The sequence below is a fragment of the Neodiprion lecontei genome, chromosome 7, assembly GCF_021901455.1.
Source record: "Neodiprion lecontei isolate iyNeoLeco1 chromosome 7, iyNeoLeco1.1, whole genome shotgun sequence".
NCBI classification, from domain to species: Eukaryota; Metazoa; Arthropoda; class Insecta; order Hymenoptera; family Diprionidae; genus Neodiprion; species Neodiprion lecontei.
The window spans coordinates 12,484,306-12,499,697 of record NC_060266.1 but is presented as its reverse complement, the minus strand read 5'-3'; the positions used below and the strand labels follow the sequence as shown (position 1 = coordinate 12,499,697).

The 15,392-nt window shown below is 37.2% G+C and overlaps 1 protein-coding gene across 2 annotated transcripts in view; it reads right to left on the bottom strand.

Moving 5' to 3' along the window:
- The window catches only part of LOC107217405 (regulating synaptic membrane exocytosis protein 1), a 1,749,170-nt gene that overhangs the window by 1,352,798 nt on the left and 380,980 nt on the right, over positions 1–15,392 (bottom strand). For both annotated transcript variants that reach the window (XM_046745888.1, XM_046745889.1), the window contains exon 3: positions 8,109–8,226. In XM_046745888.1, coding sequence (XP_046601844.1) covers positions 8,109–8,226 — 118 coding nt within the window. The remainder of the gene's footprint in view (positions 1–8,108; positions 8,227–15,392) is intronic.

The window sequence follows — 15,392 nt, the reverse complement described above, 5'->3', positions numbered from 1 at the left end:
TACGGAAGATGCTTCTGATAAATTGTTCTATTTTCCCCAAAACTTTCATGTGTGGGTTGCAGTAAACATTCGAGATCCGCGTAAATGCAGAATGGAACGGTTTCTTTGTGCTTGAAATTTTTGAATTTCAGTATTTTTTCCTCATCTGTAGGTAGAATAAGTTTGGTTTTGTTTAAATTCATGCAATCAGCTCGGTGCTTCAACAAACATCTTTCGAAATTGAAATGAGACAGACACCTATCGCATAACCACGTCTGATGTGCGCGTTTGGAAATTTGGGAACTTGTTAATCGAGACAGATTTCGAATCCATGTAAAATGAAAGATTCTATTTTTTTCATAATTTACCATTTCATCATCATCGTCATCGTCAGTGGTTTCAGTTCCTATCGCCAAAAGATGAATTACAGGTTTATCAGACTTATTCTGACTCAGGTGAATCGGTACTATTTCACTTTTTTTCCGATCACCTTGGTCTATACCATCAACGTTAATTGATAGGTCGTTAAGCTTCTCAAATTTTGAAATGGTGTTTTTGTCTAGAGACATAGGAAACGTTATACCATCATACCGTAGCACTGAGCTGAAATGTGGATACGAAGTAATTTTACTGGGATTGTTGTCGGCTGGGAACAGAGCTGCGGTGACCGACCAGAGGAAGCAATACGAGTCGCTGTTACAGATGTTGACGACAGCTTTCTTATCTTGAATATCTTTGGGTAGTGGTGTGTATGTGAAGACACCGCCTCGTAGTGGCACGTACTTGTTGATATTCACAGTCAAATTGATTATTTCGGTCAGCGACCAGCCTGAATCCTTTTCCTGGAAATCTTCCACCTTTTTCAACAAACGCTCCGTCGCGTTTTCGATGAATCATTCGTTAATATCCGTTGTCTGGAGGATGATTTCATTTCTCGTATTAAAAAATTTGATCCCTTCCACCGTGCGATCAACTTTTCTGAGTTCAAATTTACAAGCCAGGATAACGTTGGCTTTCAAGCTCCCGTCTTTTTTCAGAGCGTTTTTCAGTCTCGTCACAGCTAGTACCTTTGCGTCTTCTAGAAATCTCTCCACATCTTTATGCTTCAAATTGACGATGGATCCAGTTCGAATTCTACTCTCGAAAGCTGATTCCAAATCTTCCCACCGTACTCGATCGCTTCTTCGTCAGCTTCGTAATCCGTCACCCACTTTCTGCAATTGTTGAAATTTGACTGTCAACGATTTCAGAATTCCAATTGTAGTCAAAATTCTTGTCTTCTCCCCGATCGTTGAGGCGTTGTTGCGTAAGATTTTATTCAAAAGCCTGATATTTTGGGTTCCGAGTCGAATCCATTTTGCAATTTCTGCCGGCGACGATTTTTCCGATAAAATCTTGAACGCCGATTTCATAACATCGATCAATCTCAAACACTTCGCGGATTCCATCTTGAGCTTTTTCCTCACGTATGCTTGACAGCTTGTGACGTAATGATCGTTTGCAGTGATGAGCGTCCTTTTTTATAAGGCAGCTGTACGGATGCGCGCGCACCTTTTGGCATTCCAAGAGCGATAGTAACCCGACACCGCAGGCTCTGTACCGCGACTATCGGTCGACCTTGGATATCAAACCGAGTAAGTGAAAAACGATTCTCGGAACCATTAATTTTGGAATGTCACGTGGTTGATAAGGTGGTTAGACAAAACAATGCGTTCGACAAGTTTCGACGGCGAGCGGTATGCGGTCAAAGGATTTCGGTGCGACGTTGGGACAAACAATTCTCGGAACCATTAATTTTGGAATGTCACGTGGTTGATAACGTGGGAAAGGAATGTGAGGTGGTTGATAATGTGGGAAAGGAATGTGAGGTGGTTGACGTTACACGTCAGCAGTCCTACCGTGGGAAAGGAATTCGGAGTGGTTCATGTTACACATCAGCAGTCCTATCGTGGGACAGGCGAGCACTACAGACCTTCGGTCGGTAAGATTGTCGGTAGAACAGCACGATTTTGACCCTTGATCGATACAACTGTCGGTAAGATTGTAGGTAAAACAGCACGATTTTGACCCTCGATCGATACAACTGTCGGTAATTGACCTTCGGTACGTCAGACTGTGACTTCATCGCGGAAAAGGGTTTGAGTCTGGGCTGCGCGGAGCGGCTCAGTCGGTAAAGAAGGTGTTTGTATCCAGAACCGGCCTTGCTGTACTACTCATACGAACTATAAAGAATATTTCTTCATTCATATCAAGACAAACTAGCGTGATAATGGCAACACTAGGCAAACCATCCTTAGATCCTACATTTATAACTATTCCTGGCTTATAGAGTAGACTGTTCATCTTTACCCATGATACAGTATGATAGGAATCAGGCAATTGATTACTGGATTTCGTGAAGAAAAGATGATTTTCATCGTTTGTCACTGAACTTAGCTACTAAATAGATATTTTCTATTCATCCGTATGAAATTGACTTTCAGAATCTGAATCGTACCTCATATTTCAACAAAGCTAAAGATATCATAGAAAGAGTATCTGGAGTCGCCATCTCGAATTTCCAACTTTTGAGAGCAGATTCGTAATAAGCGACCCCGAAAACCCCCGTGTACCAACTTTCGTTCTCGTCAAACGACTTCTGCGTTTTGGTCGGCCACATTGGATCCGCTATCTTGAATTTTAAACTTATGAGTGCGGATTTGTACTCAGCGACCCGGAAAACCCCCGAGTACCAACTTTCGCTCTTGTCAAACGACTTTTTGCGTTTTGATCTGCCATATTCGATCCGCCATCTTGAATTTCTAACTTTTGAGTGCGGATTCGTAATGAGCGACTCCGAAAACTTTCGAGTGCCAACTTTTGCTTTCGTCAAGCGACTTTTTGTCGCCATCTCGAATTTCTTACTTTTGAGTGCAGATTCGTAATTAGCGATCCCGAAAACCCCCGTGTACCAACTTTCGTTCTCGTCAAACGACTTCTGCGTTTTGGTCGGCCATATTGGATCCGCCATCTTGAATTTCTAACTTTTGAGTGCGGATTCGTACTCAGCGACCCGGAAAACCCCTGAGTACCAACTTTCGCTCTTGTCAAACGACTTTTTGCGTTTTGATCCACCATATTCGATCCGCCATCTTGAATTTCTAACTTTTGAGTGCAGATTCGTAATTAGCGATCCTGAAAACCCGCGGGTACCAAATTTCGCTCTTGTCAAACGACTTTTTGCGTTTTGGTCCGCCAAATTGGATCCGCCATCTTGAATTTCTAACTTTTGAGTGCAGATTCGTAATCAGCGACCCAAAAACCTTCGAGTACAAAATTCAAGTCGATAGTAAGTGAGGAAAAATGTGTGCCGCTAAGGGTTAATACAAGTAATGAAAATAATATATAAATATAAAATATATTAAATTAATTGATCAAAAATAATGAAAACACTAAATAAAAGATCTAGTTGTTCGTATTTGGAATGTATATTATTCATAAATTTAAACGATGAGCTTACCAATTAACCACATCCATGTGTTTTTCGGATTTTTCTTCATTATCATCTAAATCAATTTCTTCCATATTTTCGAATATTTTGAGGTGATAACGTCACGTCTTATAAATTCATACGCAGGCATACAACACACACGTACAAACATACGCACACATTCAACTCTCAGACCAGAGGTAGTGAACTATACAGTGAGACTACGAAGCACCGCACAAAGAAGAGACCTCGAGTATAGGATACGCTGTGTAATGTATTCCATCTCATTCTTTTGCACGTTCAATATATGTTTGTCTCTTTCTATAACGCCTCAAGTTTTCGTGTTAAACTTGATTTTACTCCTCATATAATTTCCGTGCCGGGCCCTATAACTCAAGTCGTTTCTTAAGGAGTACACTCCAATAAATAATTAAATACACTGAGAGAAAAATTTGCACATATAGTTGAAAATTTATATAGTTGAGATATCATAGTCGTGCCGATAATTATTACGGTGAAATATACTCAAGTTATCGTTTGGCGCACTATAAACACAATATCAATTTTACCATACACTTATAGTTGACGCAAGGACGTCAAAGGGACTATAATAATGAAAGAATGTAAGATTCGAAAATTTGGCGATTTTGAAAAATTAACGACGGAGCTCGGAATCGAACCTGGCGTCTAGAGATGCTTTACCGGAGACTTACTCCACTAGACCACCTAGCCGCCCTGACTCTGTTGTGGTTAATTTCTCTCATCACCAGTGAGTTTCGAATTTTGTTTTCATGTGCCCGGGTATGTGTGTGTTAAGAAATTTTCGTCTCTTCAAGCACCAGTGAGAAAATAATGTGTAGGTGAAATGTTTACATCTGAAATTCTTGCTTCTTGATGGGAAGCCACGTAAGACAAGCAAAGCCGTCTAATGAATGATATGCGGATGTGCAAATCATTTTTTTACGAGAAGAATATTGTTGAAAGAATGTGAAATTCGAAAATTTGGTGATTTTGAAAAATTAATGACGGAGCCAGAAATCGAACCTGGTATCCAGAGATGCTTTACCGGAGACTTACTCCACTAGACCACCTAGCCGCGCTGACCGCAAGATTTCGATATTGCACTCTTATCCAGCAAATTTTTCTCGCTAATATGATATGTGGTATTTCATATCAACAATAATAAACGGCCTGCCGTTTAAGTGGTTAAGTGAATTTAATTCACAAAATTCCACATATAGCACATGTGTGCACGTATCAATAAGCTTCACACACTGTCAAAAATGTGTCTCTTCGCGACGAGACTCAAATGTAAATATAAGTTTGTAGTTCGGAACAACATAATGCAATAGGTTCTATCAACTATAAATTCGTATTCTCCCCTCAGCACACCGTTTTTTATAGTAAAGTCAACCACATTTTACTCTGAGTGTACATAAATTAATTATTTATTGTAAGTTGTTAAAATAGGGGCAATGAATAAGGCGAGAGGTCTAAATAATTACATGAAAGGAACGATTTTCACCTGCAAAATTTTTCGGCCTGCTTAGTAGAGTTAAAATAATTTTTCAACTTATGATCAACATTATAGGGTTGAATGAAAAAATTTTTTTAATTCTCCATAATATTCAAATATCAAAGTACGTGAGTAGGTAAAAGGAAGATTAATAAAAAAATGTTGAGAAAAAATCACTATTTTTTCATTTTTATAATAATTTTGAAGGAACTGAGATTGCAAAATGTGCTTAAGGGAGCTTTCCAGTGTGACAGCCCGAAAAATCGCTGTTTTTCGCGATTTTTTTTTTTAAAGAAAAAATAATCTAATCGGTCTGGTTTTTTTTTTGTATAGTAATTGGGTATTGAAGAATACAAAACAATTTTTTAAAGATCGATTTATTTATTAATTAATATCTATAAAAATGATGAAACAATTGTTGCAGAAAATGCACTTGGATGTAGTGTCCACGTTGGGGGTCACAATTTTGATCTGAAATAAAAAACACAAAAAGATTATTGATCGGTATATAATTGGCTTTCGTGCTATGGAGGCTTTTTACTTTTTTTTTTTTTTTGCAAAAATGGCGCCGGTTTGAAAAAAAAGTATCGATTTTAGCATTTTTTTTGGCAGTTTTTTTTACAAAAAAATAGGAAGATGTCAAAAAAAAAAAAAAAGCTTCCATAGCACGATAAACAATGACGTTAAGTATATTGTGTAAAAAATTCAACTCGATAGCTTTAAAACTCTGCCCTCCAAGTTGGACACCGTTTTGAAAAATGCTGTTTCGAGAAAAACGCGTTCAAAGTTTCAAGTGCGGAAATTTTAGGTAAATCGTTTACTTACGGTCAATCAGCGATGCCAGGTCCATACGATATCCCTTCTGCTTCTTCGAAAAGATCGTGCTCAATGGATTGTTCAGTCCGACGAGCTGTCCTCGCCTCTTTGCTATCCAGGGACGCCCGGCGGTTTGCTGGGTGATGCGCGCATTCTTGTACTTAGCGGTGAAATCTGCGGCGCTCGGCCCTATCGTGCATCCCATCGTCTCCAAAATTTTTAAAATTGGGTCGTAACCTTCATTGAAGGTGCACACAGCACACTGCGTAGCGATTTCTACTATCTGCTTGCCGCAGAATACGTGCTTTGGGGCTAGTTGCCATACACAGTGATTGAAGCTCTCGTTATTGTTTTGAGTGTTCGCGCCCGTACACCGCTTTTTTTTTGAAAATCGAGTGCGACAAAAAAATAAGTCGCGCGACTAATTTACGGCTAATTAACGGCAAATTATGCAATAGTCCGAATTCACATTTTCGACAATTGGCGAACCAAGTTCATGTACGTGCAGGTAGTAACGAGACAATAGAAATGACGGTCGCACGGGCAGACGGCCGACGCGGCAGCTGTAGCGCTCCGTTACGTTCTTCCAAGAAATGCTGTACAGTAACCGAAATAATCTGAATTTCGGCATGGAAATTTCAGGGAATATTCGGAAGAGTGTATACTATTCGATAAAGCAAAAAAAAAAAAATCGATTTTTTGAAAATTTCACACTGGAAAGCTCCCTTAAGTATGTTTTCTTGTATTACGATTTACTGAATTTCAAACAGTTCCAAAATTGCGAAATAACGGCTTTTCCTCATCACGAATCGTTACGGTAACGTTACTAACTTCAACATAACGTGTATTGAACATATTCTTTTGTAAATTCAAGTTGAGCATCGTAACAAAAAAAATTTAGTCAGGCGCACGAAATCATTTTGTCCTGATCAAAAAAATTAAAAACAAATAAAATTGTCACTGCACCTCTCAAACAAACATTATTTATCAATCAAATTTTACAAAAAATCATTGCGATATCACGGCTGACTAAGTCCATTGTCAATATAAGTATCTGGCATGTGTTGCACTGCAACAGCACGTGCTTCGAAGGACATGGATTAGTGAACAGCTTATATAGGAGAGAACTGTGTTTAGCAGAATTGTTTGCATCGTTTACCTGCACGCCTAACTCAACCACTGAAATTTAAAAATTAATTTATGTAGATGAGATAATTTTCGTAAAATATATTCATCTCCACGATGACAATAATTCCAGAAAAGCGCTAAATACAGAATATATTCTCGACAAAGCGGATTACAGCAACGTGCCTTGCCAGCATTAATTACTTATATAAGCAAAAATCCGTGAATAAGGAGAATACACTTACCTCTGAAAGCTTCAATGAAATCCTCAAAGCCCCACTTTCGTAAAAGAAGGCTAGTAGCAATATCCGTTCTTATACAGAACTAACAGTTTAAGTATTTTAGAGGAGAACTGCACGGCACTGCACACGCACGTGGAACGCCGGGGGCCATATAGGTTTGCCACAGCAAGTCGCGGCATCTTCGTATTAACAATATCACTAAATTGTTGCTAAGAAAGAGCTGTGTGATGTTAAATAAGACAAATCGAAGCAAAATAGTGCGATTTTAATGGGAATTCGGCTGCACGTGTATTAAGATGGTTCACCCCCTGAGTGACGTTATTTTAAAAAACGCAAAAACATGTATCCCCTACGTTTTTCTGCTGTCTTAAATGAAATTATTTCACTGAAATCCGAACAATAGTTTTTTAGTTATTGAATTTTTTCAACCTTCGACTATTCAACCCCGTCATTATTTGCCATAAGAATCATTCTCCTACTGGTTTCATTCAAATATGGGAACTGGAAGTATGCGAAACTATGAAACTACCACTGGGGATTCCCACCTTTGGAGGTTGATTTCACCCCTTTAGACCGTTTACCCGCCGAAAAAAATAATACGTGTTATTTAAATTGTGCTGTGCTATTCGGGACGTGTAGCAGAGTCGCATTGCCACTAATTTATCATTTGTCGTTTGCTGATCGGTAGTCGTCATGTACGTTTGGTTGAAAACGCCATCCGTCTCAATCGTCGCCTTTCGGTAAAGTCCACTGTCAGTCGTGGCTGCATGAAAAACAGTCGTATTTCCTGTCAGTCGGTGGCCATTGTCAAGTAGTATTGAAAACCACAGCATCTCAGGTTTAATGCAGCGCTCAATTTGAGAAACATACACAAATCACCCGACTTGTTTCACATTGTCCATCAAATTTTCGTTACAAGATGTATACAATTGTCATCAAGGGAAGGAAAATCATTACATACCATTTCCGGTCGCTGTTATCAGTCCGCTGCCGAGCTGTCTGAGTTTGCTAAAGGTGGTGCCACTTTCCTCCGGGGTCACGGATCCCGCTGGTCCCGGTTCTGGTTGTGTAGTTACCATCTTTGAGGAGAGGAAAATAAAGAAGTTTTATTTTGTGGATCATTTATTCCAATTTTTGCTGTAAAAATTATGGTATGAAGATGAAATTATTCTCGCGAACAGTTTAGCACGAGCTTAGAGATACATAAGGTGCATAGTTTAATCAAAACAACGTCCAAATCAAAGAATTACAAAATAAAAATTGCAGTAGTACAACTGGGATTTTTTTTTTTAGTTTAGTGTTTGTTGTTCTTACTGTTTATATATTTATGGTTGATTTTCTTGCCCCTAGGGTCTCTAGACTATTATGGTTTAATATGTGCGTGTCGTGCATGAATACATAGGACATTTCACAAAGAAATGACCAAGCCAAACCGATGGGGTCGGAAATTTAAGTCATATATTTTTTTTCTGAAAAGTTTTGAGTCTGGAAATATAGTTCTCAAGGGATTTTTCAATTGCCGCCTTCGTTTGGATAGAATCACTCTCGGTCGATTTAAAAAATTTTATATTCAAGACTAAGTTTCTAACAGAAAAATGTGTATTTCAAAAAAACATTAAGAACAAAAAGGTTTTGTTATTGAACGTAGTTTCAATAAAAAAAAATATGCGGTATCATAAAAACCAGCAGAAACGAAAATAATCAATATCTTTTCCGTTCCTGAAAATACGCCATTCTGTATTTGGAAAAATCAAATCTTAAATTAATCTTTGTCAAATTGCAAACGTTTCAAGCCCTCATGAACCATGGAATAACGATTTTTCAATTTTTAACATAATCTTTTGGAAAAAAAATCTGAAAAATATGACTACGAACATTTTTTTCATTTTTTTGTCATACATTTCTGTCATAATTAAATATTTATTTATTATATATTCATGATTATACATTCTTAAACATTACTTGTGAAAAACATGTTTCTTGTGAGTAATATTTGCTGAAACTCAATCACTAAAAAGATTAACTGTTGGACAACTTATTTCCCAAAAATGATTTTAAGGAAAGTGGAATAAAGGAGAAAATTATAATTACATAATTGACTCACATATTATGTATAATTAATTGTGATTTGATTGACATTTATGATTTTTTTTTTAATTATAATGGACATAACTAGCAACATTTTACTGTTTTTTCAAGTTATCAATAAATTGATAATCTGGCAAAAACGAATATCTTTTATATCTATTCTTGATATATTGAAAAAACAGTCAAATGTTACTAGTTTTGTCCAGTTACGTGTTTGTTTTTCAACATTATTTTACCTCAATTCTTGTGAAGTTGGGTAATAGGATGGGTATTTATAGTGATTATGAAATGAGTTTCATTGGTCGGGTTACGGTGTTGGACAGAGACTGTTATTTTTTGCCGCTGGGTTGCCGTATGGTCGTTTGTTGTCTGGTGTCAATCCTTTTAGGTAAGGACATGCGTGGTTTCGTAGCTTTTCTAGCCCGTCTCGGCGTAGTTAGCTAAGGCGTACGAGGAATGGTTTTTTGTCAGTCATCTGCCAAAGATCTTTTGTTGGGAAAGATATTGGTAGTCTAACAGCTTGTTTTAGTGCGTTTTTGTAGCAGATCTCCATTTTCTTTAGAGCCGTTTTGTTATATAGTGGTAGAAGATATTCCGTCCTATAATTTATTGACGGCGGAACGCACGCTCAGATCACACGCCATTTGACGTATGCGTCCACCTCAGAGTTTTGCTTTGATGCCTTGAAGGCGATCGATAACGTATTTTGTGATTGCAAGTCTTTTCGAGGATTGCGGTGTTATTTTTAGTGTTCTCGAGTTGGTAATTCCGAAGTAGCTCAATTTTCTTGTTGCTACGATCGTTACAATGTTTCGTGTAAGTTGGTCTTTGACGTCGATACTGCGTTGGTCGCGTGTACTGTGTTATCATCTAAAGATTATAGCTTGAGTTTTGACAGTGTTATATTTCAGTCCTAATTTTTGCTTGTAGCTTAATAGTTCTTGGGTGTTTCTCTCGGTAAGGTGTTTTGTTCGTAGTGGAGTGTCCGTTGATTAGGATCATTAGGTCATCGGCGTGCTGCAAGCTGAGATTAGCTAAGTGCGGGACATCAGTTATATACAGGCTGAAGATTATTGGCCCTAGCACCGATCCTTGCGGGACACCGTGTGGTTGTCGGATTGGATCACAGATATCGTTGAGAAATTCGCTTTACAGTTTTCTATTAGTTAGATAGGATGAAATCATCTTCATTATGCTAATATTTTGTTTTTTTCTGTAAGTTCATGTATGAGTGCGTTTTGGTTTATACAACCAAAAATTTTTGAGAGGTCTAACGAGACAGCGCGGTAAGTCTTTTCTTCGTTAATCGATTTTTGAATAAAGTGAATCATTCTAGACGTCGATTCTGTACTAGGCGCAATAGAATAGCGTCCGACGCAAAGTCGACATAGCGTCGGAAGCGTTATATATTGCGTACGACGCGATTCTGTACCATCTCAAATAGGCGCAGTAACTGCGTCAGTGATGATATTTAGCGTCAGAATATTACGCAGGGTGTCGATCCCGTGCAATCGTCATTGCGTCTTTCATTGCGTTGTGAGGTGAGGTAAAATGTAACATTTGAATTATTGAATTACTTGTGGAAAATGTGTTATAGTGAGGTTAGAGTCCCATACTTTCGTGTTTCGCGCTACATTATCTTTTGTATTGTTGGATACTTGTGAACGGAGTGTTAAAATGTAGGTACACTGCACATACGATTTACGCTGTATACTTTAAGAACTAAGCAAACCAAAAGTTTTATTAAATAGAAGATGCGCATCATATAAATGTGTGTAAATTGTACAACAAGGACGATGTAAAAAGAAACTACGATACACTTGTAAATGAGTAATTAGCTTAAGAATACAGGGGGAAACGGTTGAAGCGAGGGGTCGGTACGACATAACTTCAATCTAATACTAACAAATTTTTCTGAAAGATCGTTTGATGGATTGGAAACTAGAATTCTTGGGCTGTTTGTCTAGTAGCTAGACGCAGAAGCCTTGACTATTTTAAATGTTTCTAGTAATTCATTTACGGGAGAAATATGTTATGAGTTTTTTGCTCCATTTCCCTCACGCTAATCGCTGCTAAAAGGCAGAGGAGGGATTTGAGCCTCTCCTTAAGAGTATGTGACACACCGACGGCCGATATCGAAAAATGTTTCCAAATTTTTTTATGGGTGCTGATGTTTTGAAAAAAAGAAAAATGTTACGGACTAGGTTTATAAATTTTTCGGCCGCCAACATTTTTCTTATCCCCAAAACCTCATCGCATTTTGAAAAAATCTGCATCTAAGATTTGGGGAGAGGATAGGGCCTGAGTAGAAGTTTCACATTCCCTTAAAGTGTCTGGTTTTAGTTCACATATAATACTTCAATGATGTCGAGTGTACGTCAATTAATATAAGGTGCTGTAAATTCTGCACTAATCGTGGTATGCTTTACAGCAGTGAAGTGCTGTTGTTTCTATTTTTTTCCATATAAAATATTTGCAGAGAAGAGGATTTAAATTATAGTAATGTGTTGAAAAAAATATATACCTCATGTATCAAATATTGAATTTTTAGATGGCTATGGTAATGTTACTCGTTGATGTAGCAGACTTTGAAGAAGAGGACAAAGCAATATTACAGTTACGAGTCACCCGCAAGAGGTTGCGCGATGAGCAGAATGTATTCAATTTACCAGATATTCAGTTCAAAAATTTGTTCAGAGTTTCAAAAGATTTAGTGAGGGATCTCGTGACAGAACTGAGACCACATCTGCAACGTGAACGCTCAAGTGGTCTTTCAGTGGAAACTCAAGTAAGTATATAATCTTAAAGTATGTCGATTGAGTTACGAGCAAATATTATCGTACGCGCATTCTGTGTGCTTATCATAAAAGAATTTCACAATTAATGATGCTTTCTTTAGCTTCCTACAGGTTCTTTGCGCCATTCGGTTTTATGCAGTTGGTTCTTATCAAAGAGCAATAGGACAGGATTTTACATTGGCTTTGAGTCAGACTGCAGTCAGCCGGTGTATCAGATCAGTGTCCGTTGCTATCAACGATCATATGTTTCGCCGATGGATTAAATTCCCTACCACTTCGGAGCAAAGAGAGGCAGCTAAAATAAAATTTGCTAATGCTCCACAATCATTTCCTGGAGCAATTGGCGCAATAGACTGCACTCATGTCGGAATCGTTGCTCCTAAGGAGAATGAGAAAGCTTTTGTGAATCACCATGGTTATCATCCTACAAATGTTCAAATGGTTAGCTGAAATTGAAGTACAAGTGTATTGCATGGAAGAATTGATGTAGGTATATTATCATACATAACAAATGGGTTCACTACCGGGTAATCACTCGAATACCGGGACAATCTCTTGAAACTATACATACAATGCGCATGCGCTGAATAATTCAATCTCATTCGTCGGTGAAATCGCCCTGTGGCCAGCTGCGGCAATGTTTTCGTCTGCTGAACAGAGCGCCAACGTACACAAAATGAAACTAAAGCTGTAAATCTCTCGCGCGTAAAGCCGTGGATTGAGGTTATGCTGCTGTTTATTTTTACGTAACGTGAATTGTTTAAGAAGAACAGTATCGTTCAGCAATACCGCGGTCGATATCGGAAGATATTCAACCGACGCAATAAAGAATTTAACGGAAAAGCAAATATCAAATGATACAGAAATTGGGTGTTATTTATTGAAAGAAGAAATCTGAAATTCAATGTGAAATGTCATTAACAAGTGGGAGTCTGGACAAACAGAGGTAGGTAAGTAAAAACAAAGTTTATTGTGAACAGATTCTTTATTTACATAAAATTAAAAATGCGTCTCATTAACGATTTATGTTTCGTGCATTTTATTGGAAATTAGTAGTATCAAAAAATACCAAAAGATCCTGTCTGATAATAATAGCTTCTAATATTTTCAGGTAAGAAGTAATTCATTGTCAAAGCGGGACTAAATTTGTCAGGCATGGAAGCATGTAGGTAAATTTCTAATTACGTGATCTTTGACTATTACAATATTTTAACATGGATTCAATGACAAAATTATTTTTTTTTTGCAACAGGTTCAAAGTTTAAACTTTGATTAACACGAGGAAAATTATGCCTTACCTGATGGTCAAAACGTGTAGGTGGCAAGGATCCTGATTTCTCGAGCGGTGCAATCATTATAACCATCGAACCTGGTTGTTCCGTCAGACATCAGATGCCAGAGTGAATTTCATCAGGCCATCGCCACCTTCTTAACATCAGTTGAGGCAAAATTGAAGAGCGGGATATACTACAGATGATAATGGCTGAATATCCCATCATTTTACTTTGATCGAGCCAATAGCGATAAGTTTGTTACTTGAACGTTACTGCCAATTCGTTCTACCGAGGAATCATTCTGTGCACCATTGTAATTCAAGCATTATTATTGACCAGCATTGTTTTTCAAACTTTATGCCATTTAATTTGATATCTTATTTTGAAGCTTACTTTTACTCTCTTTGGCATTAAATTCAGATGAATAGTTTTTCAAGTCCTCAATTAGATTGTGGGGTTGAATTTTGCTAGGCAAACTGAATCAATATAAATCTAGAAGTGTTAAATAACTTCAGTTAAAAATGTCTTTAAATTTAATCTTAGTTGACGGTGTCATCAGGCTAGCTAGTTGCACGATAACTTAAAACCAAATTCAATTTTAGACTCTTTATAGGGTCCTACGCTAAGACTGAAAGCTTGTGAATCTCCATTTACCGCAATTATTTCTGCATTTCATGTTAGCATTGTCTGGAGCAAAAGAAATCTGATTTTGAGATTGGAAATGGAACCTGAAACGCAGAAGTTATTCAGTAGCACGAATTGAAAACCAAGAATTTTATAATGGTTCCTGCAACAAAGGGACTCTTTCCAAATATCCTTGTTACAAGGTGATGTTCGGAGGATTATGAACAAGATATTATATCGGATTACATTATTTGGAAAAAAATTTTCATAAACTTCGTTAAAAATTAGATATTAATTTATTTTGATGGAATAAGGGACACAATCTTGAATCCGATAAGTCAATATCCTCGTAATAATTTTCTGACATTATTCTAAAACATGATTGTCCTTGAAGCTAATTGTGACGTTAAGGCGCATTTTGAGAAAGTTGTTTTTCAACTTGTGTCATAGGATGTGATCTACGTTCCTGGTTGCTACGCTTCCGATTAGATTTTCTTTGTTTCGAACCGCACTAACATGAAATACAGAAATCATTTTAATAAATCTAATATTACTTGAATTTTCAATTTGAGTATTAGGTTCCCTTCATTTATTCAATCGAACATCATTGAAAATTTGCGAAATGAACTTTGATGATCATTAGAAAATTTTTAATAGTAGTAGCAATAATTTATTGATCGGAAAAAATACATTGACTATCGACTATTTGTAAGTTTTGTTGAACTATTTTCAAGAAAAAAAAAAATTCACCATTCTGTTACAGATAGTGAGTTATTTAAATTTCTTGAACGCTCGGTTTAATGTCTCATTTTCAAAAGTGATGAAATTCAATATTACCACCTGAAATCACAAGAGAGTGAGAAAGTTGCTTAGTTGCTTGAAAGTGGCGATGATCTTTGTACGTGTGATAAATTGAATAGGCAATTAACAGTAAATATTAGAGATGTAATTATTTTGGCCGTATCACCTGTTGATAGAAAAGAATTTCATTGTTATTTCTAATGTACGAAATAATAAAAGTGATCAAATAAAATGTTCCCACCTACCTGCTGCGTTTCTTCCAAGCACCCAACATTTTAACATATTTCTCATTTCAGTCGAATAAAGCCAATTTTCAAAGAGCATTAGCATCAACTTTCCGAGTCACTACCTCGACTGTTTGAGATTCTAACCTCAAAAATTCGTATGAACTACATCGCCGCCAGAAACAGACTTTGACAACTGAAACTCGAAGTGGCCAGCCTGTCCTAGCAGCCGATAAAACTCGCGCATGCGCATTGTATGTATAGTTTCAAGAGATTGTCACGGAATGTAAATAAGCGGGTGCTTTTGATTATTATTATTTTTTTGGTACTATCCATAAACAATAATGCAAAATACACTCCACTGTCGATAGTGAACCCATTCAAATCAAAATGCTGTTTTCAGATTTGTGAACCAGAACTGCGTATTTTAAATGTG